The sequence below is a fragment of the Hypanus sabinus genome, chromosome 6, assembly GCF_030144855.1.
Source record: "Hypanus sabinus isolate sHypSab1 chromosome 6, sHypSab1.hap1, whole genome shotgun sequence".
NCBI classification, from domain to species: domain Eukaryota; kingdom Metazoa; phylum Chordata; class Chondrichthyes; order Myliobatiformes; family Dasyatidae; genus Hypanus; species Hypanus sabinus.
Window position 1 is genome coordinate 175,365,674 of NC_082711.1, and position 24,889 is coordinate 175,390,562.

At 39.2% G+C, this 24,889-nt stretch overlaps 1 protein-coding gene across 2 annotated transcripts in view; it reads left to right on the plus strand.

The window, feature by feature from the left end:
* med13a (mediator complex subunit 13a) overlaps nt 1-24,889 on the plus strand; it is a 192,705-nt gene that overhangs the window by 5,378 nt on the left and 162,438 nt on the right. For both annotated transcript variants that reach the window (XM_059973634.1, XM_059973636.1), the window contains exon 2: nt 9,817-10,051. In XM_059973634.1, the coding sequence (XP_059829617.1) occupies nt 9,817-10,051 (235 nt within the window). The remainder of the gene's footprint in view (nt 1-9,816; nt 10,052-24,889) is intronic.

Here is a 24,889-nt window from a genome sequence, read left to right on the forward strand (position 1 = left end):
ACTAAAATTTTCCATTTGTGAACTTATTTTTATTCTGCAATTAAGTTGTTTTGCTGCAGTCAAACAATTTTAATGAGCTGGCATCTAGATAGCACTTTCAACTTTGAAAATGCCCCAAAACTCTGCACAGAAGTGCAAGAAGAGATGGCTGAGTGATTTTGGATGGAATAGTAGAATAGATGAATTGGTTATTTTGGATGATTTGATGATTTGGGTAAAGATGGTTTAACATAGATGACGTTTTTATTTGTACTGATCAGCTACTATCTGTGTTTATAAAGTTTGTGTTTGTATTCCTAGAAAGGCAGTGTTTTATCATTCCCTTTTGTCTCATTTTCATTTCTGTAAGTGACATGAAGTGTGAGGTATTGTTGCTTTTTAAAGCTAGTTGAGTAATATTAATAGAAAAAATGTAATATACTGAAATGCCATAATGGTAACTTGTAGAACAAATTAATACAGCAGCATTAATTCAGTATTATGTCTAAATTCAGTAGATCTTTGTATTCACAAGTCAGAAAATTAAATTTGAATTTTCAGTTCTTTGCATTTGTTTGACATTTTCAAAAACATTTTTCTAGTTTTAATATTCTTTGCCCAAAGGAGCCAGATATCTGTATTGTCTTCTGAGAATTTCACTTTCAATAACGTGACTCTTAGGAAATGTGTGGGGCATGTATAATTGTGTTTTTTTTTGTTTTCCCATGAAGTATGGTGTTGATTAGATGAGGGCTCAGAGCAGGAAACTGAAGAATTGCAAGCATTGGCTAGGTTTGCCACTCTATGTACAGCGTTCTAGGGCCACATGCTAACTTTTTTAGATCCAAATTTTAAGTCTGTGTGAAATGGTATTTCAGGAACAGTTAGGAGAACAGCTGTTGTTATGCTGAGATGGGCACAGTTATTCTGGGGCTGTATATACTTTTCTTGGGACTTGGCTGAAACCAGACTATGGTGATGAAAGTTCAGTTGAAGGTTCTGTAAGATGTATTTAAAAATCAAAACAAACAAGGAAAAACACTTCACCTTCTTGTATCCAGATTAATTAAAGAAATACTGATGGGGAGAGTTTCTGCCCTAGCAGTTTTTGTTTTTGACTGAACTTTCCATTTCAAATAAATTCTGTATTAAGATATCATGGAAGGAGCAAAATTGCTGGAGCATGGTGTGCAAGCAGATTGTCAAGTTTTTTGGGAAGGAATCCAAGCATTTGGAAAATATTGTATGGTGTGTTTCCCTATGTTTTCCAGCTAAACTCAGCAATTGATTGCAGAGTTGTACAGTGTGGAAACAGGCTCTTTGGCTAACCAAATCCAAGTCGTTATACGACAGTGTTCATGCTGTTGCTCCTATCTATGTTAATCACATTTATCAATATTAGGTCCATAGCCTTCTGTACCTTGGCAATCCAAGTACATAACTTGATGTATATGTCGTGAGTGTCTGCCTTCACCACCTCTTTGGCCAGTGCATTCCAGACTTTCAGCTACCCTTTTGTGTAAGAAGAAAAAAAGTTGCTTTTAAGCTACATACCCCTGACCTTTAAATCTATGCCCTCTTGTATTGGACACCTCCAGCTGGCAAAAAAATGATTTTTACTGTCCATCCTATCTAGCCTCCTAAATTCTGTATCTATCTGGTTTTCTCTCTGCTGCCTCTGCTTCTGTAACTTTTTATTGGTGTTTTTTGGGTGACATTTTAGACCATAACACACTTTCTTTGAACAATTGCTTGCTCAAGTATATCTATGTGCAGTGCCTACAATAGTGAATTTTCAGGTTGACTAGGGAACTGAGATCTGCCTTGAATTTTATTTTTACCATTGCCTTAAACATAGACTAGAGGATCTAAAGTGATGTTTTGAATGAGGTGTCTGACATTTTGCTTTTCATGCAACAGTGATGAGAACAGAGATATTGGAGTGGCAGCTGGTGGGGTGGGACCTGGAGGAAGACAGCATCTTCTGTGAATTTGCTTTACAATGAGATTTGATGTTTATAGTCTAGGCAGTTTTGCTGTGAAATAATTCTACAGAGAAAAAAAAAAGTTAGCTTCATTATCCTGCCAAATGATGGATGTTCAGACTTGTATTGTGGAGCAGATGTGCTTGAGGAATGCTGTCCAGAGTTATACAGGAACCCTGATTGAGATGAATGAGGTAAACGGGGGAAGAAAAATAGTTTTCTTCAATTTCAAAAACATTTTCAGAATGTGTACTTGGATAGTTATTGCCATTGGTCACTATTTTGGTGGCTACTTCACAGATTCAGTACACTCAATCCTATTCTGAAAAGAATTAAAGTTTAAACATCAACATGGCTTTGTTTGGATTAGCGCTTTTTTTTGCCTCTGGTCTAGTTGGAAAAGTATTTTTGATGTGTACATTCTGACGTATAGCTTTAAGTTTATTGTCATCTGACTATACATATACAACCAAATGAAAAACAGTGTTCCTCCGGAGCAGGGTGCACCCACAAAACATGTATCACACACAATAGTCCTACAAGTAAGTTAATAAAATGTAATTCATTGTGCATGTAGTGTGCAACACAGGTAAACAGCGGAAGTGCTAACTTTGGGTGTAATAGTAAACATGTCCCATATATGCTCTTCAGTAAAAGATCCCATGTTATAATTTGAAGAGCAGAGAAATGTGAACTGTTTGGTTTTTGATGCAGTGCATGTATTATGTAGTGAATGTATCCTCCATTACCATTGCTACAAGATTCCCTTAATTGTGTTGCTATTTTGAGACTTTGTGCCAGTTGACTGTTTCCCTGCTTCACCATGATGATTACACTTGAACAAATTAAGTATTTTTGAAGATTGTGGAGATTTTGGGAGATTGTGGGGGGGGGGGGGGGAGAAAACAAATAAATATGATCTATGCTTTGAATTGGCCTGATGCTTTAGTCTTTTTAAAAAACTGGCTAGAGATTTTCTCATGGCCACTCATTTTGGATACAAAATTTTATGTTGGAGAACGTTTCTTTTTATCGGTATTCAGTTTAATCTGTAGGATTAGTACTTGGCTTAGACAGATAAATGACAATGTATTTGTCACACTGCCTGCAACCGAGTTACATAAATGTAATCTAATAAGTGGAGCAATTTATTTAAAAAATACTCCACCCACTACAGTTCATCTTTTCATTGATTCCTTCCAGGAGTATTTTGTTTTCAAACACTGTGTTCAACGAAAAACATATTTGGTCTACATTCATAAATTTGAAAAGTGATCTGCCCATAAAACACAGAAAAACATAACAGTAGTTAGATTCATTGAGTAAACAGCCTTCAGACAGGAACTTGTAACTAAAATACTGTGGTCTTTAATGTGTTGACTTGCAATACAAAACATTTTAAAAGTAACTTACTGTTTTCAAACTTTATCTGAAGCTTTGTTTAGAGGCAAGTGCACATAATTTTCTTTATATAGTTCTGGATTTTGACCAGAGTGTAAAGTCATTCATAATATAGTCTGGCACAGCACCCTGTGGTTGAATATCAGCCCAGCATTCCAGTTTAGTTGTACACAGACATAGAGTTCTCTGCTGTGCTTTTTTGGCTGTACAAATGCATTCCAAAGCAGTTAGAGAAGTTAGTATTAAACCTGCTGATTTACTTGCCACAGATGTCTATCTGTAGTAAAAGTATTACTGCAGAAGTGACTATTACAATAAACTCTGAATTTTCTGCTATTTTAATAGGTTAATAGAATAAGCTTGAGCAAAATATAAATGTTGGAAACTTGAGGAAACTCATGCATAGAGTCAAGTGGTATTAGGAAGATGAAATAAAATTAAAAACTAAAAATGTCTGATTTAAGCTTTGATGAAAGACCATGTTAGTTTGTCTTTAAGCACTAGTTGCCTTCCAGTTTTATAACGTTAGAAGCAGAATCCTTGAGATAATCTGAAATTTTTCCACTTTCAACTCAATTGCCTGAGATGTATTGCAACTTTCAGAGTTGTGTTTCAGTACTAATTAATATTTTCTTTAGCTAATTTTTCTGTAAAGTATATTTTCACTTGCATGTTGCTTACACAGTTGAGGAATCTGGAGCTGTAATAGAATTTTTAAAAATATACTATAAACATTTGGGATGGAAAGAAGAACACAAGGAAATCTGCAGATACTGGAAATTCAAGCAACACACACAAAATGCTGGTGGAATGCAGCAGGCCAGGCGGCATCTATAGGGAGAAGCGCAGTCGTCGTTTCGGACTGAGACCCTTCGTCCTGACGAAGGCTCGAAATGTCAACAGCGCTTCTCCCTATAGATGCTGCCTGGCCTGCTGCATTCCACCAGCATTTTGTGTGTGTTGGATGGAAAGAAGTTCTGCTTTAGACTTGTGTTAATTGAATTTTTTTCTTAAAAGGGGGTGTGGAGGAAAATAGGGCTGTGGTAAGTGAATTGCATGATATGTCTGTAATTAGAACTAAATTAACCTAAAGAGACTGGGGCCATAATTCTTTTAATGTCTTATGGATATAACTTCTAATTGGGTGTCTAATTTGTCACTTTTGTTGTGGAGCTTGAAAAGCCACAGTTGGAAATAAAGCTAACCAGTTGCTAATCTGAACACTGAACAGAAACTGCATTTGCCTGCATGATTTGACAAATTGTTTAAAAATGTATTCAATAGATATAAAGAGTTGTCTTTGTGGAATTGTGTACATTTATTAAACATATATTGGATGGAAGTGTATTCACTTGTATTAAAAATATTGTAATTGATTTACTGTTGAATCAACTGGTTTCAGTTGAGTCAATCAGTTCTGACTTTTGAAGTCTTGAAAGCAGTTTAGTTCCTAGTTAATGGAGCAAGGATCAAATTATACTTGAAGACAATTTTCTGTGTATTGAATTTAGTATTGCATTACTTGAACCTGCATGTTCATGATCTTTTCAAAAGCAAAAGGTGTAAGCTATTTGGCACTTGCCCATTCATCGAAGTTATGGCTAATATTTTTATTTTCAGTGCTGCTTTCCTGTACCAGGAACAACCTTGATTCCCTTATTGTCTCCTATTTAAAAAAAATATCACTGCTCTGACCTGAATACATTTAATGATTAACCTCTGTAACAGTCTTGAGTAGTAAATTACAAAGATTCATGGCGTCTGGTAGAATAAATTTCTTCATTTAGCTTAGATGGCTGGCCCCTTATTTTGAGACTGTTTTTCATTCTAAATGCCTCAACCAAAAAAGTGACAGCTCTATATCTACGCTTATTGAGCCCCTTAAGAATTTTTTACGTCTCAATGAGTTTGCCACTCATTCCTCACATGTGACTGCACAGGCAAACACCTGAATAATCACACTGTCAAGTTTGCCGATGACACAACAAGTGGGGCTCATCACCAACACAGATGGCCTACAGAGAGGAGGTGGAAGAGCTAGAGACTTGGTGCCAGGCAAATAACCTCTATTTTAATATAAACAGGATAAAGAAGGTTATTGACTTCTGGAAGACTTGCACCACTCACACCGCCCTTTACATTGGTGCCACAGCAGTGGAAATTGCAAGCAGTTTCAAACTCCTGGAGTGTACATCTTGCATAACCTCCCATGGTTATAGAACACATCCTACGCAGTCTGGAAAGCTCACAAATGCCTCTCTTTCTGAGGATGCTGAAGAGAGCTGGATGGTGCACATCCATACTTGTGCAGTAGAGAACATCCTAAAAGGCTGCATCACTGCTTGGTATGGAAACTGCATTGCAGCAGACAGGAAGGTTCTACAATGAGTAGTCAGAACTACCCAACGCATCACTGGCACCAGCATACCCCTCCTCTCTCTCCCCCCCCCCCCCCCCACATCAAAGGGATGTATATAGAAAGCTGCTGGAATAGTGCCAGTAAGCACCCTGCTCATTTACTGATTGTCTCACTCCCATCAGGAAGGAGACTACATAGCATCCACTCCAGGACCACCGGACTCCACAACAGTTACTTTCCCTATGCAGTAAGGCCGACTTAACACCTCTACCCACTGACCCATCCCACCACAACTTTATTATTAACAAGAGAAAATCTGCATGAAGGGTCTCAGCCTGAAACGTCGACTGTACTCTTTTCCATAGATGCTACGTGTCCTGAGTTCCTCTAGCATTTTGTGTTGCATGACATTATTATTGCCTGTCAGACTCCTCATGTACAGACACTCTTGTGCCTTGTGTCACTTTATGGACATAAAATCAATCTATGTATGTAAGTAATCTTGTGTATCTATATTTATTGTGTTTTTTGTATTGTGTTCTTTACCTTTTTTAGCGCTGCATTGGACACAGTAACAATTATTTTTTCACCTTTACACTTGTATACAGAGAATGGCATTAAACAGTCTTGATTCTTGATTGATTCTGAATCTTGAGTATAGGCCTAGTCTGCTTGATCTCTCCTAATAAAGCAAAGCCACTCTACTAGGGTAGAGTACTTTCTACTAGAAAGTAGTCTGGCGAACCCTCCCTGCACTCCCTCTATCACAGATCTTTTCTTGGGTATGGAGACCAGCCCTGTGCATTCTATTCCAGATGTGATCTTGCCAGAATCCCTTGTAATTGGAGCAACATGTCTCTATTCTTATACTTCATGTCGCTTGCAATAGTGGTTAATACACCCTTTTCAACTACTGGTTGAAGCTGTATATTAACTTCGTGATTTGTGTACAAGGGCACCCTGATTCCTCTGTACACCAATGCCATTTAATATCTTGGCATTAAAAAAAAATCTGCTCTTTAACTAAAATGGATGGCTTGGTGGTTTTCTTTAATTATATTCCATTTGCCATGTCCCTTTGCTTGTACTAAATTTCATAATTCCATGAAGGAAACTCTTTATCTACGGAATACAGAATCTATTTTAAAACAATTTGTCAAATCATTCAGGCACTTGGGGTTTCTGTTTAGTGTTTACCTAAAGTCCTTTTTGCTCTGCATATAGTGCACACTGCCTTGTGGCTTTATCATCAGCAGACCTGTATTGTATATAGTACATCTTGATTCCCTCTTCCAAGTCACTGATAAAGATTAAACCAGAACCAATCCCTATGACACCCATTGCCTCCAGCCCAAAAATAACCAGTTTATGCTTAATCAGTCAGCCTACATCAGCATATTACTCTCAATACTCAAAGCCATGACTTTTTTTTTGGTTTTGAATATTTATTAGTTTTAAATCATTACACAACCAAAACAGCTTCTAATTAGTGAAAGGACATTTGCAATTACACTGCTAACTTTGGAATCTACATTTAGAATCCAACATTCCTTATCCTTTCCTTCTGAATTTCTTTCGATGCATCTTAGTCAATATCCAGTCCCTTATTAATATACATATTTGGCTGGTAATGAATAAACATTTTGGTACAAGTCTCAAGGTTTGCTGGATCTTGGTAGCCAGTGGTAATATTCACTTCTTGTTTAATACTTTAGCGGCAGCCTTGGTGATTTTTGTGGCAATATCTTTCTTAGTAACTTGATAACACCAACAGCCACTGTCTGTCTCGTATCACGGACAGCAAAGCGACCAAGAGGTGGATATTCAGAAAAACTCTGGACACACATGGGCTTAGACGGTATCATGTGAAAAGTGAAAGCCATGACTTTTTAAAATTGCTTGGTTATCTGTTGAATGGCATAAATCAAGGGCTTTCAGAAGATCCAAATTCAGTACATTAGTTGTCTTACAAGTTGCACCTCAAAATTCCAATGGACTTGTCCAAAGTTGTGTCCCTTATCATAAATCATTTGACTCCGAGTGCCCTGTTTACCACTTCTTTAATAACTGCAATGAAACTACCAGAACCTACTTGTGTCAACTGCACTGGACTATAGTCCCTATTTTTTTTCCTCTCCTTTTAAATTGTAAGGTTACATTTCTTACTATTTTATCCATTGGAAGTTGTTCCATGATTTTTGGAATTTTGGAAGCTGATTGTCAGTGCATCTGCTGCCACTCCTGTTATCTTTGTGAAGTCAGACATCAGGTCTTATGGATTTATTGTATGAGTATTACCTTTCTTAACTAAAGCTCATTTCTTTGAGCTTATTTTATTCTAAAGGTGTAGTACTTTACAATTTCTGGGAAGTTTCTGTGGTTTGTTTAATTTCTCTGTTCTTCAGCTGTAAGGTAATCACATTTTAATGTATCTGAAGATGTTAGTCTGTTTCTCACTAACCTCTCATTCTGTTTTCCCTTTATCAATATCATAATCCTCCTTTGATTCTGACATTTTATCAGTACTCAAGCTTTCTGTTTTTATTGGCAATGTTAGACCCTTTCCTTTGGTCTCATACTGTCTTTAATTCTAACCATGACTGAAACACTTCTCCTGTTTTTTCCCATAATGGAGGTACATATTACTTAATTATAAATTAATTCAGTTATTAGTCTCTGCTTGTTTCTGTTTTTCTTGATGTAGGTTACCAGTCCACCATAGTCAACATCTGCTTTGTCACTTTGTAGTTTGTCTTTAATCAGATTAGGTGCCCTGGTATCACATTACGGTAGTTAATATTTTTAATAATTGCAGTTTATTGACTAACTTCTTATTTCCTTTTACTATTTTAATTGCTCTACATTAAAGTTCCAGTAGAATGGGAGATTCACTAGTAACCTGTTGAAGGCATTTTGCAGTTAGTAAGGCATTCAATAATGGCTTCTTTTTGATCATTGAATCTTGGGGAAGGTGGGTATAATATGTCTGCTGTAATTGCTTAGTTTAGTGACTACTTTGATATGTCAATTTGTTGTCACACAGGAGGCCAAACCAGGTTTTACATTGATTAGGCAAACACGAGGTAATCTGCAGATGCTGGAAATTCAAGCAACACACACAAAATGCTGGTGGAACACAGCAGGTCAGGCAGCATCTATAGGAGGAAGCACTGTTGACGTTTTGGGTCGAGACCCTTCGTCAGGACTAACTGAAAGGAAAGATAGTAAGAGATCTGAAAGTAGGAGGGCGAGGGGGAATTTGCGAAATGATAGGAGAAGATCGGAGGGGGTGGGGTGAAGCTGAGAGCCAGAAGGGTGATTGGCAAAAGGGATATAGAGGTAGAGAAGGGAAAGGAGGGTGGAGAAAAGCTAAATATATCAGGGATGGGGTAAGAAGGGGAGGAGGGGCATTAACGGAAGTTAGAGAAGTCAGTGTTCATGCCAACTGATATATTTGGCTTTTAACCCATCCTTTTCCTCTCTTTCTGCCCATCACTCTGCCTGTTCTCCATCTCCCTCTGGTGCTCCCCTCCCCCTTTCTTTCTTCTTGGGCCTCCTGTCCTATGATTCTTTCCCTTCTGTAGCTCTGTATCCCTTTTGCCAGTCGCCTTCGCCTCACCCCCTCCGGTCTTTTATCATTTCCCAATTTCCCCCTCCCCCTCCTACTTTCAAATCTCTTACTGTCTTTCCTTTCAGTTAGTCCTGACGAAGGGTCTCGGCCCGAAACGTCGACAGCGCTTCTCCCTATAGATGCTGCTTGGCCTGCTGTGTTCCACCAGCATTTTGTGTGTGTTGTTTACATTGATTATGTGCAGTAGGGCACAGGAATTTGGTTTATCTATATGCTTTCACATTGAAGACATTTTAGTATTGTCCTGGATCACTTATGACTGATGGATTAATGGCTGAATGTGGAAAAATGTTTTTCTTTGGTCTTGCTGGTGAGGAGTTGAGCACTACTAAAGCATAGATCTTTAACTAGAGATTTGAATTAAATTCCTGTTGTCCTAGCTTCATATCAAATAACTTGCCACTTTGAAAGTTTGTTTTTATTATAGCACAAATGACTTTGATGCAATTGTGTCTCTCTAGGCTGACCTACCTGGGATTAAATGGCGCCGTTATTCGTGGCAAGGTCCTGTTGGAACACCGCTCGTCATCCCAGTGGCTGAAGATGATGCTATTCTTTGCAGTTTCAGCCGTTGCTTGAAGGCTAATGTACTTTGTGTCTGGCGAAGGGATATGACACCTGGCCACAGGGAGCTTTGGATTTTCTGGTGGGGCGAAGTTCCAAATTTTGCTGATCTCATTCATCATGAACTCAAAGGTGAGAGTGAAAGTGGAGCTGATTGTGACTTTTTAAAATATAATTTTTATGATCTGACACCTTGATCAAGGCTGCAGTTCTCTTGGGCTGTATAACGCGGTTGCTACATTGAGGTATACAGTTGCTTACATGGCCGCACTCAGCAAATGACTGGGTAAGGTATGGGATAGAGGATGAAGCAGAAATGAAAAACTGTCTATTGAAGTCAGTCATAAATATTTTCCCAAAATAGGTGGCTGTTCAGTAACAAGTGGTGAAATGTCATAAGATAACTTGGCCAGTTTGTTTCTCACTGTCTTAAAGGACTCTAAGGTTGTAAATTAATGTGGTCTAATCCAACAATGGCCTCTAAAATAATTACACCACTACAACTTTGTTCTTTAGTGTAGCTTTCTGCAACAGTTCAGAGATTGCAATTGCTTCATTCCAGTGAGTTAGTTCTCAAGCACATTCTTCTCCCTTCTCTTTTCATTAGTGTCAAGATAATTGAGTGCCATTATCTGAAACTTTACTCATTAGCCCTTTGTTTTACCGCCACTTTTTGTGGCACTTTTTAAAGGAAAACTGGTGTTTTTTTAAAAAAAACACATTTTGATGTATTTCAAAGTGCAAGTGTTTAAATATACTGCAAAAAAATTCAGTGATCTTTAAAAACTACAGGAACCAGATTTTGGTTTTGTTGCTCCAATGCAAAGATGAGGTCAAAATTTTGCAAGGTTTTAGAGTTGTGGTTATAGGGCCTTTGAGTTGTACAGCACAGAAACACCAATCCCATTTATTCATATTAGGTCTGTAGCCTGAGGGGTTAAAATATCCTTTCTAAACATCTCTCTCACTTTAAACCTGTGTCTTCATGGCTTAAGAGACTTGCACCAAGGAATAAAGATTTTTTTTCTACCTTCCATGTCTATCCCCTCTTAATTTTCTATACCTCCTAGCAGGTCCTCTGGATCAGCTGGGTTTGCTTTCTCTGTAGGAGTCTCTCCTTAACTGAAATACTTGGATCCAAGGAATTTTTCTGGTGAATCTTCTCTGCACCATCCGGTGCATTCATTTTTCTTTTAAATGGTGTGGCAACTTAAACTGTACATGTTACATCAGGTGTGGCCTGATGTTTTATGAAACTCTTAAAATGAAATCCCAGCTCTTGTAAAGTATGCCATAGCCAGTGAAGGCAAGCATCCCATCTAACCTTCGCCGCCTTTCCACCTGTACTGCTACTTTTAGGCATATTCAAAGTTCAGAATAAATTTTATTATAAATTTACATAGATGTCGCCATATACAACCCTGAGATTCATTTTCTTGTGTGCATACACAGTAAATCCAAGAAGCACAATAGAGTCAATGAAAACAGGAGGAAATCTGCAGATGCTGGAAATTCAAGCAACACACAAAATGCTGGTGGAACGCAGCAGGCCAGGCAGCATCTATAGGGAGAAGTACAGATGACGTTTTGGGCTGAGACCCTTCGTCAGGTCTTCTTTCAGTTAGTCCTGACAAAGGGTCTCGGCCTGAAACGTCGGCTGTACGTCCTGTAGATGCTATCTGGCCTGCTGCGTTCCAGAATCAATGAAAGATTGTAACCAACAACCTGTTGGGTGTAAAAGACAACAAACTCTGCAACTACAGAAAGAAAGAAAGAAGAAAAAAAAAATAAGCAATAAATATCAAGAATGAGATGAAGTTTTTATTTGAAAGTGAGTCCATAGCTTGTGGGAACAGTTCAGTGTTGGGGCAAGTGAAGTTGAGTGAAGTTATCCCCTTTGATTCAAGAGCCTGATGGTTGAGGGGTAATAACTTCCCTGAATCTGTTAGTGTGGTTCCTGAGGCTCCACCTTCATAATAGCACCAGGGAGAAGGGAGCAGGGACTTGGGGTCCTTGATGGATGCTACTTCCGTGTGACATTGCTCTATGTAGATGTGCTCAGTGTGGGGAGGGCTCTCCATGTGATGGACTGTGCAACATTCTCTACTTCTCATAGGATTTTATGTTAAAGGGTATTGATGTTTCCATACCAGGCCGTGATGCAACCAGTTAGTATACTCTCCACCACACATCCGTGGAAGTTTGTCAAGGTAGAGACGTTGCTTTGATTTCTTTGCTGGCTCGTGGACCTCTATTGATTTCAGGAAGAGGAGACGATTAGCTACTTTACTTGGTTTTGTTGACATTGAGTACTCGTTGATTGTTGTGGCCCTCCCTCAGTCTCCCTCCTATATGCTGTTTTATCACTACCTTTGATTCTGCCAACAACAATGGTGTCATCAGCAAACTTAACTTTGGCATTGGAGCTATACTTAGCATTGCAGTCCTAATTGTAAAGCAACTATAGAGTGGGGGTTAAGGCAGTCAGTATTGTATTGTACTTGTGCTAGTGGAGATAGTGGAAGAGATGTTGCCACTCCAAACTGACTATGGTCTGCAATTGAGAAAATTGAGGATCCAGTTGCACAAGGGGCTATTGAGGCCAAGGTCTTGAAGCTTATTGATTTTGAGGGTATAATATAATTGGATGCTGAGCTTTAGTTAATGAAGGGATTTTCTGATGTATGCATCTTTGCTGGCCAGATGATCCAGGGTTGAGTGAAGAGCCAATGAAAATGCACTTGTTGTGGACCTGTTGTGCCTGTAGGCAAAATGGAGTGGATCCAACTCACTTTTCAGGCAGGAATTGATGTGTTTTATCACCAACCTCATGAGACACTTCATCATTGTGGATGTAATTGCTGCTGGATGGTAGTCATTGAGGCAGATTACCGTGTTCTTCTTGGACACTAGTATGATTGAAGCAGGTGGATATGTCAGTCTGCTGAAGTGAGAGGTTAAAGATATCAGTAAACATTTTAGCCAGCTGATCAGCACAACTTTTTAGTACTTGGCCAGGTACCCCATCTGGGTTGGATGCTTTCTGTGGGTTCACCCTCCTGAAGGATTCTCTCATGTTGACTTCAGAGCTGAAGTTACAGGGTCATTGGAGGCTGTGGGAGTTTGAAGGTTCTTCCATGGTCAAAGTGAGTATAGAAGTCATTGAGCTCATCTGGGAGCATAGACTTGTCACCCATGTTAATTGGTTTCACTTTGTAAGAAATAATAGCATTCAAGTCCTGCCCCAGCCGTTGGACATCATTCAGTGATTCGGCTTTGGTCCAGAATTGCCACTTCAAATGTGAGTTGGCTTTCTGGAGATCATACCTGGACCTTTTGTATCTTGGTCGTCAGACCTGAATGCCTCTGATCTGACTTTCAGTAGATTGTGGATCTCATGGTTTATCCATGGCTTCTGTTTGGAGAAGGCACAGATTTTGTGAGGACACACTCTCTTTGACTTTTTATAAAGCCCATGACAACCGGTGTATTCATTTTGACTTTTCAAATTATTTAACAAAATGAATGTTAATAAATGGCTGACCTGCAGTTGATTTGCAGAGAATTAGAAATCCAGCAGGTCACATCTGACGACGATGAGCTCTGGGTACCATTTGTTGTTAGTTGGTGCTCTTGTAGCTGATAGTCCCACATTTGCTGAATTTGAGTATTTTGAGACTGTGCTCTCTAGTTCTGGATACTCCAACTATAGGAAACACCCTGTCCACATCTACCCAAAATAGCCCTTTCAACATTCGGTAGGTTTCAATGAGATCCCCCTGCATTCTTCCAAAACTGTTGACAATACTTCAAGTGCAGCCTGACTCGTGTCTTTAAAAAGCTTCAGCATTATCTCCTTGTTTTTATATTCTATTCCCCTTGGAACAAATGGCAATATTGCATTTGCCTTCTTTACCACAGACTCAACCTGTAAATTAACCTTCTGGGAGTCTTGCACGAGCACTCCTAAGCCCCTCTGCACCTCTGATGTTTGAACTTTCTCCCCATTTTGATAATCTGCACTATTGTTCCTTTTACCAAAATGCATTATCATGCATTTCCTAACACTGTATTACATCTGCCACTTTTTTGCTAATCTTCCAATTTGTCTAAAGTCCTTCTGCAATCGCATTGCTTCCTTAGCTCTACCTTCCCCTCCACCTATCTTCGTATGATCCACAAATGTTGCCCCAAAGCCATCAATTCCGTTATCTAAATCATTGACAACACAATGTGAAAAGCAGCGGTCCCAATACTGACCCCTGAGGAACACCACTAGTTACTGGTAGCCAACCAGAAAAGGCTCCTTTTGTTCCCATTTGCTGTGTCATGCTTGTCAGCCATTCCGCTATCCATGCTGGTATCTTTTCTGTAACGCCATAGGATTTTATCTTCTTAAGCAGCCTTGTGTGGCACCTTATCAAACGCCTTCTGAAAATCCAAGTAAATGACATCCACTGCCCCTCCTTTGTCTATCTTGCTTGATACTTCCTCAAAGAATTAACAGATTTGTCAGGCAAGGTTTCCCTTTAAAGAAACCATACTGATTTTGACTTGTCATTAGTCTGTTAGTACCTCGAAACCTCATCCTTGATGATAGACTCTAACACTTTCCCAACCACTGAGGTTAGGCTAACTGACATATAATTTCTCTTGCCGTCCTCCCTTCTTAAAGACTGGTAAAGAAAGATAGTTTCACTGCTGTTGGGTATGGAGACCCAGGATTTGTACCCAGCGATAATGTACAATTAGTGATGTATTTCCCATTCAGGGTGGTGGCCTTGTATACCTACTTGTTCTCCTTGGTGGTAGTAATCACAGGTTTGAGAGATGCTTGTTAGAGTAGCCAAGAGAAGTAACTGCAGTGAGTAAATGGGTAATGAGACGGGCCATATCTGCAGGAATGTAATCATACCCAAGGCTTCACTCCATCAGTCTGTCCATAGCTTTTGCAATTTCTCGTCAGTGGTAACTCTCTGGATGTTGATATTGGGATTTGTGTAATTGAAATGCTTTTGAGTATCGAGGGTAAGTGGTTAGACTTACTAGATAGCCATTATCTGGTACTTTCATGGCCTGGGTGAGTATAATGATTTGTAGATGATATTGTGTGGGTAGTTAGGATTCAGTTTGACTTCCATTCTTTTATGGCTTCTGAGATGATTAAGGCCTTCAATGGATGGAGTGGAGGGTATATTTACACAGGTCTTGTGTGCTTCAGAATCAGGTTTATTATCACCGGCATGTGATGTGAAATTTGTTAACTTAGCAGTAGCAGTTCAATGCAATACATAATCTAGCAGAGAGAGAGAAATATAATATAAATTAAAACATAATAAATAAACTAATTATGTATATTGAATAATTTTTAAAAATGCAAAAACAGAAATACTGTATATTTAAAAAAAGTGAGGTAGTGTCCAAAACTTCAGTGTCCATTTAGGAATTGGATGGCAGAGGGGAAGAAGCTGTTCCTGAATCGCTGAGTGTGTGCCTTCCAGCTTCAGTGTCATCGACCTAATGGTAACAGTGAGAAAAGGACATGCCCTACGTGCTGGAGGTCCTTAATAATGGACGCTGCCTTTCTGAGACACTGTTCCCTAAAGATGTCCTGGGTACTTTGTAGGGTAGTGCCCAAGATGGAGCTGACTAGATTTACAACCTTCTGCAGCTTCTTTCGGTCTTGTGCAGTAGCCTCTCCATACCAGACAGTGATGCAGCCTGTCAGAATGCTCTACATGGTACAACTATAGAAGGTTTTCGGTGTATTTGTTGACATGTCAAATCTCTTCAAACTCCTAATAAAGTATAGCCACTGTCTTGCCTTCTTTATGACTACATCGATATATTGGGACCAGGTTAGATCCTGGGAGATCTTGACACCTGAGGAATTTGAAGCTGCTCACTCTCTCCACTTCTGATCCCTCTGAGGATTGGTATGTGTTTCTTTGTCTTGCCCTTCCTGAAGTCCACAATCAGCTCTTTCATCTTACTGACATTGAGTACCAGGTTGTTGCTGCGGCATCATTCCACTAGTTGGCATATCTCACTCCTGTATGTCCTCTTGTCACCAACTGAGATTCTACGAGCAATGGTTGTATCGTCAGCAAATTTGTAGATGGTATTTGAGCTATGTCTGGCCACGCAGTCTTGTGTATACAGAGAGTAGAGAAGTGGGCTAAGCACACACCCCTAAGGTGTGCCAGTGTTAATCGTCAGTGAAGAGGATATGTTATTACCAGTCCGCCCAGACTGTGGTCTTCTGGTTAGGAAGTCGAGGATCCAATTGCAGAGGGAGGTACAGAGGCCCAGGTTCTGAACTTCTCAATCAGGATTGTGGGAATGATGGTATCAAATGCTGAGCTATAGTCGATGAACAGCATCCTGATGTAGGTGTTAGTGTTGTCTAGCTGGTCTAAGGCTGTGTGGAGAGCCATTGAGATTGCGTCTGCAGTTGACTTATTGTGACGATAGGCCTTGCTGGTCCAGGTCCTTGCTGAGGCAGGAGTTCAGTCTAGTCATAACCAACCTCAAAGCATTTCATCACTGTTGATGTGAGTGCTACTGGTCAATAGTCATTAAGGCAGCCCACAGTATTCTTCTTGGGCACTGGTATAATTGTTACCTTTTTGAAGCAAGTGGGGACTTCTGCCCATAGGAGTGAGAGGTTGAAAATGTCCTAGAATATTCCCGCTAGTTGGTTGACACAGGTTTTCAGAGCCTTACCAGGTACTCCATCGGGACCACCTACCTTGTGTGAGGGTTCACTCTCTTGAAAGACAGTCTAACGTCTCCCTCTTGAGACAGATCACAGGGTCATCAGGTGCAGCAGGGACCTTCACAGCTGTAGCTATGGACTTCAGATTGCTCAGAAAATCTGAAGTGCTCCTTCACATTTGTGACTTGGGGGTTCTTGAGTTGGTGAGAATGATGCATTTTCTTCCCCCAAGGAGGCCTTGTGTACTATTCCACTTGCTGACTGATGTCTTCAAATTATATGTTTCACAGCGTATTGCTGGGCATGTGAATAACATGGCCTGCAGATAAAGTGTAATTGGATGCTGGTTTGAGAGAGGTTCTGACATTTCTTTGCTTATTCTTTTGGTGGATTCGAAGAATTTTGTGGAGACCATATTTAGTAAATTTTGAGGTGGCTCATATAGGTAGTCCATATCTTGGAAGGATACAGGAAGGTGGGAACTATAGTTGCCTTGCAGACCTTTGGTTTGGTAAGACTAATGGTCTACAAGATAACAATAGTTCCCATCTTTCTTAACTGTTCTAAGACTAAAGTTTTTCAAGTCAAGTCAAGTCAACTTTTATTGTCATTTCGACCATAACTGCTGGTACAGTGTATAGTAAAAATGAGACAACGTTTTTCAGAACCATGGTGTTACATGACACAGTACAAAAAACTAGACTGAACTACGTAATTAAAAAAAACAGAGAAAGCTACACTAGACTACAGCCTTTTCCCAGACGGAATAGTATAGTATAAGATTGAAAATGATTGAATTTAGTAGTTCAAAGGATATAGAAGGGAGTTTTCAACAAAAAAAAATTTAAGGTAGTGTTCTGCAGGAGCAGTTTTGTTGAACATGGGGCTCATGTTCCAATCACAGTGGTAAAGCAAATGAATTTTTTAAGTTTATTTTTGGACTGGGCTTAATGGAGAATATTACATTGTGTACGGGATGGTTGAAGGGCTTTGGAAAGTCAGGTGGTGAGTCACTTAGTGAGTCTGAACTGCTAGTTGGTTTCCATATTGATGAGAGACTGTTTAAGGTTAATAACCAAACCTGATTTTCAACTTTATCGAATCTAAGTATAGTTTCATTATGAAGAACAGAAAAAATATGTATTTGAATGGGGAAGGTGAAATTTATAGCAAATATGCATTACATTAATTAATGTCAAAATTTACTGTTCAAGGACATACTCAAGTTGAGTAACATCTGCAAACAGTTTTGCTTCTGAAGAGTTACTGGATTTAAGTAGAGAAATTATTAAATTGTGTGGGAAGGGACAAGCAATGTTGGAGAGAACAAAATGAATGCAGTTGCACTTGCTGAAAATCTGAAATTGATTGTTGCCAAAATGGGTTGATCAAGTAGGATTTGTGGAGGGTGGGGTGATGGGAAAACTACTTAGAGGTTATAGGTGAATGATCTTACAATCTTTAAAGCTGTAAAGATTAAGATTTGTTATGTGGGACTTATTACAAATAAAGTGCCTGTGGTGTGTATTTTCATGGTCTTCTGCTTCTGTAGACCAACCATTTCAGAGTTTGATATGTTAATCTTAGCGTTATTTAACATTTGCTCTATAACCTTGCATCTCCTAATGAGTGTGTCTCAATTTTTGTTTTAAAAAATATATTTAGTATTATTTGCATCAACTTCTGTCAGCACTGTTTTTAAACTGTGACTTCATTGGATTATATTTATTTTGCAGCAAGCATTGCTGAGGCCAAATCCAATAGAATTGAATCAGACAAGTAAAGCACTGAAGTTAATTTTATCTCAATTCCAAAATTGATATCATGGAAATATTTAGTTTTGCTGTAGTTAATTGTACAATGCAATCAAATGTGGGCCTTTGTAAAAATAAGTTTCGGATAAAGAACGTGAATGGCTTTTTTTTTATAAACCTCTAATGATCTGAAAAACAAAACTGCAAATTTGAAATTCCAAAATGACATGATCAAGCAGCATGTCTGAGGGGAGGCAAAATTAACAAGTTGGGTTAATGAACTTCTGCAAGTTAAATTCTGATGAAAGGACATCAGCCTGAAATTTCAACACTTTTTCTCACTGCGTAACCCTCTGAATATTTTCAGCACTTCCTAAATTTCTTATGGAATCTACAGTCGACCTATTTTGTTTTCTTCATTTCTGTAATGCCAAAATGTGACTTGGGCATTTATTTGCAAGGTTGTCCATGATTTAAACCCACTGTTAACTGGAGGTTAAATGGGGCAATAAAAGAAAGTGATGGAAGGTGTGATTGATTAATCTGTTTGAGTACCCTGTATCTGAAATGCTTGGATTTCAGATTTTTAGGGGGATTTTAGAACCTATAATGAGATAGAATGACATTGCCATAATTTCCAACCCCTGATTTTATGTGCCATCAGTGAGCAGTCTTTGACGTACACTTGTTTATCACACATGTACTTAACAGTAAAAAATATTACATACCATTAATTTAATGAAAATATACTGCGTGCAGAATAACAAAAGCAGCACAGTAGCATCAGGAGAAGTATTATCAGAATCAGCTGTTGAACAACAAATAATGGTAAATTTTCAGCCTCCACTTATGATGGCGTGTTTTGATTAAAAAGTTACCATACACTGTATTTGTACTTTAGTTCTTTTAAGATTAAAAACAATCAGCATTGTAAACTTGTTCTAGTGCTAGATTTTCATGATCAGACACTTTAAAAATTTAATGTTGTGCCTTTTCTTAAATTTCTGCAAGTAGCCTGCTGAATATTCACAATTGCCTTCAGTTTTCAGTTTGTCAAATAGGTTTTTGCTTGTTTCATCAGCATACTGTTAAGACCATAAGATATCGAGGCAGAATTAGGTCATTTTCATCATGGCTGATCCATTTGTCCTCTCAGCCCCAATCCAACGTCTTCTTTCCATGTCCATTTATTCCCTGACCAATCAAGAACCTATCAACCTCTTGCCCTAAATATACAAGATTTGGCCTCCACAGCTCCTGTGGCAATGAATTCTACAGATTCAGGCTAAAGAAATACCTCCTCATCTCTATTCTGAAAGGGTGCCCCTCTATTCAGAGGCTGTGTCCTCTGGTCTTAGACTCTCCCACCATGGAAGACATCTTTTCCATATCCACTCTATTAAGGCCTTTCACCATTCGCTAGGTTTCGATGAAGTCACCCCTCATTCTTCTGAATTCTAGTGACTATAGGCCCAGAGCCATAAAACGCTCTTCGTATGACAAGCCATTCAATCCTGGAATCATTTTCATGAACCTCCTTTGAGCCCTCTCCAGTTTTAGTCTTTCTAAGATAAGAGAGCCAGAACTGCTCACTGTAAGATAAGAGGCCTCACTAGTGCTTTATAAGGTCTCAACATTACATCCTTGCTTTTATATTCAGTCCTCTTGAAATGAATGCATTTGCCTTCACCACCACAGCCTCAACCTGCAAATTAACCTTTTAAGAAATTCTGCACAAGTACCTCCAAGTCTCTTTACCCCTCAGATTTTTGTTTTCTCTCCATTTTGAAAAAAATCAATCCTTATTTCTTCTACCAAAGTCCATGACCGTGCACTTCCTTACACTGTATTCCATCTGCCACTTCCTTGTCCATTCTCCTAATCAGTCTTGAGTCCTACTATAACTTCTCTCTTTCCACAAAACTACCTGCTGCTCCACTGATCATCATATCATTTGCAAACTTTGCAACAAAGCTATCAATTCCATCCTCCAAGTCATTGACATATAACGTTAAAAGAATTGGTCCTGACAGAGTCAACTAGTCAGTGGTGCTGGTCAGAAAAGGTTTCCTTTATTCTTACTTTGTCTCCTGCCAATCAGCCACAGCTTTATCCTTGCTAAACTCTTTCCTATAATACTATGGGCTTGTAACATGTTAAGCAGCCTTATGTGGCACCTTGTCAAAGGCCTTCTGAAAATCCAAGAACGCATCATCAACTGATTCTCCTTTGTCTATCCTACATGTTGGACCTCTTTGAAAAAATAACAAATTTGTCAGGCAAGATTTTCCCTTGAAGCAACCATGCTGACTATGGCCTATTTTATCATGTGCATCCAAGTACCTTGAGACTTCATCCTGAACTCCAACATCTTCCCAGCCACTGAGATCTGACTAACTGGCCTATAGTTTGCTTTCTTATAAATCTTCTTGTAATTTTCCAGTCTTCCAGAACCATTCCAGAATCTAGTGATTCTTGAAAGATCATTGCTAATGCCTCCATAATCTCCTCAGCTACCTCTTTTCAGAATCCTGGGGTGTACACCATTTGGTTCAGGTGACTTGTCTATCTTCAGACCTTTCAGTTTACCAATAAACTGGTAATGGTAACTTCATACACTTCATCACCACTGACATCTGGAGCTTCTGTTATACTGCTAGTGTCTTCCACAGGTAAATGGCATATATGTTCACTCTGACGCTGATGAATTCATTCTTTCAATACTGTCCAAATCTTTTGTCTTGTTTAGCGTTTTTCTATTTTACATTAACTTCTGTTAATTGCATGTGTGAAGTCACTTCTCTTAGCTTTCTGTGGTGTGCAGAGACCTGTTCATCACCTGGGTACCTTCCCAGCACCTTGTGGAAATTTCCTTTTCTAACGTTATGTCAGCGCTCGAAAAAATTTCACATTTTGGAAGGTTTTGGACTTTGGATGAGGGGTGCTCAGCTTGTACAATCAAGTGGTGCCTTTTCACTAATATTCACCTTTGACAAAACTCCCTGCATTTACTTACCTAGACTCTGACACTACCTATCAGACCTATGATCTTTGCACCAAAAAAGCAAGATATTTGGGTACATAAGGACACCACCTAATACGAGATACACACACTTTTGATTTGGATGGTGACCTAGCCACAATTCTTTTCAAAATCCTGGAACTCTATCCAGTTACACTGTGGAAAATGGAGTGCAGTAGTTTGAGGTTAGCTGGTTAACAGTACTTCCAAAGTCTATTGGGATGAGCCTGAATTTAATATGGTTAACATGTAGGATTACCTTGATGGCCTTTCATTTAGTTCTGATCCTTAAAGATTCTCTTAAAGCATGGATGAAAGGAGGTTCCTAGATTGTGTTCCAAATAGGAAGAGGCAATTGGGAATGCTGCTTGCTGTTAGGTAGTGATGTTTGACCACCTTCCATTTGGAAGACATTGGAAGTATCTGAATGAGGTCAAACCTGGAAATGTTGGAGAGCATCAAGGTTAGGCATGAAGGATTAGGGCTGAAATTTATTGAAGAAATAAAGGTCAAGGAAATTATGAGAAGAAAATGAAAGTAGAATGGGATCTGATGCAACAATTATGCTTGGAATGAGGTACCCACCTGCTTTAAGTAGGTTTCAATCATACCGGTGCCTAAGAAGAATGTGGTAACCTGCCTCAATGACTATTGTACAGTCGTATTAACATCCACAGTGAAGTGCTTTGAGAGGCTGGTAATGAAACACATCAACTCTTGCCTGAGAAGTGACTTGGATCTGCTTCATTTTGCCTACTGGCACAACAGGTCCACAGCAGATGCCATTAGCTCTTCACTCAACCCTGAGACATCTATTCAGCAAAGATGCATACATCAGGATACTCTTGACTACAGCCTGGCATTCAATACTATCATCCTCTCAAAGTTAACCGTAAGCTTCAAAATCTTGACCTCAGTACCTCCTTGTGCAGTTGGATTCTCAATTTCCTCACTTCTCAGTCAGTCCAGATTGGCAACATCTCCACAATCTCCATCAGCGCAGTGTACCACAAGGCTGTGTGTTTAGCCTCCTGGTCTACTTGCTTTATACTTAATGGCAGTGTGGCTAAGCACAGCTCCAATGCCATATTCATGTTTGTTGACTTCACCATGTTGTCCGAATCAAAGGTGGTGATGAATTAGCATGCGGGTGGGGGGTTGAGTTGAAAATCTGGTTGAGTGTTGCTACAACAACAACCTCTTGCTCAGTGTAAGTAAGACCAAGGAACTGCCTATTGACTTGAGGAAACTGGAGATCAATGAGCCAGTCCTCATTGGTGGGGATCAAAGGTGGAGAGGTTCAGCACCTTTAATTTCTCGGTGTTATAATTTCAGAGGACCTGTCCTGGACCCAGCATGTAAATGCAATTATGAAGAAAGCACGGCAGCATCTCTACTTCCTTCGGAGTTTGCGAAGATTTGGCATGACATCTAATACTTTGAAAATCTTCTATAGATGTGTGGTGGAAAGTATATTGACTAGTTCCATTTTCAGTCTGGAAAGGAAACACCAGTGCCCTTGAATGGAAAATTCTACAAAAATAAATCAATACAACCCAGTCTATCACAGGTAAAGCCCTCTCCTCCAGTGAGCACATCTACATGGAGTGCTGTCACAGGAAAGCAGCATCCGTCATTGTGGACCCCCCACCACCCAGGTCATGCTCTCTTCTCACTTTTCCCATCAGGAAGAAGGTATAGGAGCTTCAGGACTCTTGCTACCAGTTCAGGAAGTTATCCTTCAATTACCAGGCTCTTGAACCAGTGTGGATAACTTCATTCATCTTCACTTGCCCTGACACGGAATTGTTCCCACAACCTTGGTGTCAAGAGCTCTTCATCTCATGTTCTCAGTATTTATTGCTATTTATTCGTGTTTTTTTTCTTTCGTTTTGTGTATGCTCAGTTTGTCTTTTGCACATTGGTTGGTTGTCTGCCCTGTTGGATGTGGTCATTTTTCTTTCTTTGATTCTGTTTTGGTTCTTGCATTTACTGAATGCCCTCAAGAAAACTAATCTCAGAGTTGTATATGGTAATACGTATGTAATTTGACAAATTTACTTTGAACAATGATTTTTCTTCTCACTCATTCCCACTGATTTCTAAGCATTTGGTGAGATAGTTGGTTAGATAAATTTCAGAGGGTGTGCCACCTCACTTTCTCTCTCCTCCCCCCCCCCCCCCCAATCTTATCTCCTGCCTTGCCCATCTTCTCCTTTTGGTGCTCTTCCTCCTTTTCTTCCATGGCCTTCTGTCCTCTCCTATTAGATTCCCGCTTCTCTAGCCCTGTATCTCTTTCACCAGTCAACTTCCTAGCACGTTACTTCACCCCTCCCCCTCCTGGGACCTGTCACCTTGTGTTTCTCCCTCCCCTCAACCTACCTTTTAACTCTACTCATCTTTTTTTTTGTGCGTGTGCGTGCGTGCGTGCGTGAGAGATCTAATTTTCTCCTCTTATTTTGTTGGATGTGGCATTTTGGCAGTCTGTTACATTAATCGCAGGGCAAAGTGGTGATGGTGGGGAGCCATCATACAAAGCATTTTGAAAAATTTTAGGAATATGTTGAAATTCTGTTAAATAAATGTGAAGTGCTGTACTTAGTTTTTTTTTTAGAAAGTACCCTATTAAGCTTATTCTATTAATATTATCTTAAATGTTTCCATTATCTGCTAATTACCATTTAAAGCTAGTTTAGGGCATTTTTTAAAAAAAAGTCAGAATATTTCCCACTTTCCTAACTTTGAATTTTGCCATTTTAAGCACTTTTGCATTACAGATGGGTTTGATGAGGAATTTGACAATTTAAAACTTTCATTATTTTTATTCTCTGTAAATTCCATGCTGCAGGTCTAATGTTAAATTTCATTCAAAAATGCCTTTTAACTTTTATTGTTGCGCAGCTAGTAGAGAAGCTACTTCAGCTGCAGTAATATGTTCAATCCTGAGCTCAGTGCTGTTTGTGTGTGTGTGTGTGTATGTGTGTCTTTTTTCTTATCTTTCATTTTTCTCTTTTTTCCTTCCTTTCCTCCTTCCGTGGAGAATAAAACAGTATAAAAGGGCACTTTGACATGAACTTGATAAGCTGAAGTTTTGGTAACAACAACACACACAAAATGCTGGTGGAACACAGCAGGCCAGGCAGCATATATAGGGAGAAGCGCTGTCGACGTTTCGGGCCAAGACCCGTAGCAGTCTGTAAGGAGTTTGTATGTTCTCCCCATGAACCATGTGGATTTCTGTGGGTGCTTCAGTTTCTTCCCACAGTCTAAAGACGTACTGGTTAGTAGGTTAATTTGTCATTGTCAATTGTCCTGTGATTAGGCTAGTGTTGAATAGATGAGTTGCTGAGCAGTGCTGCTAGTTGGGCAGTGATGGCCTGTTCCACGCTTTAAATTTAGTTAAGTTTTAAACTTTTATGTTCATTACTGGAAGTAATATTTTCAATAATTAAGTACTTTGCTTCATTTACCAGACT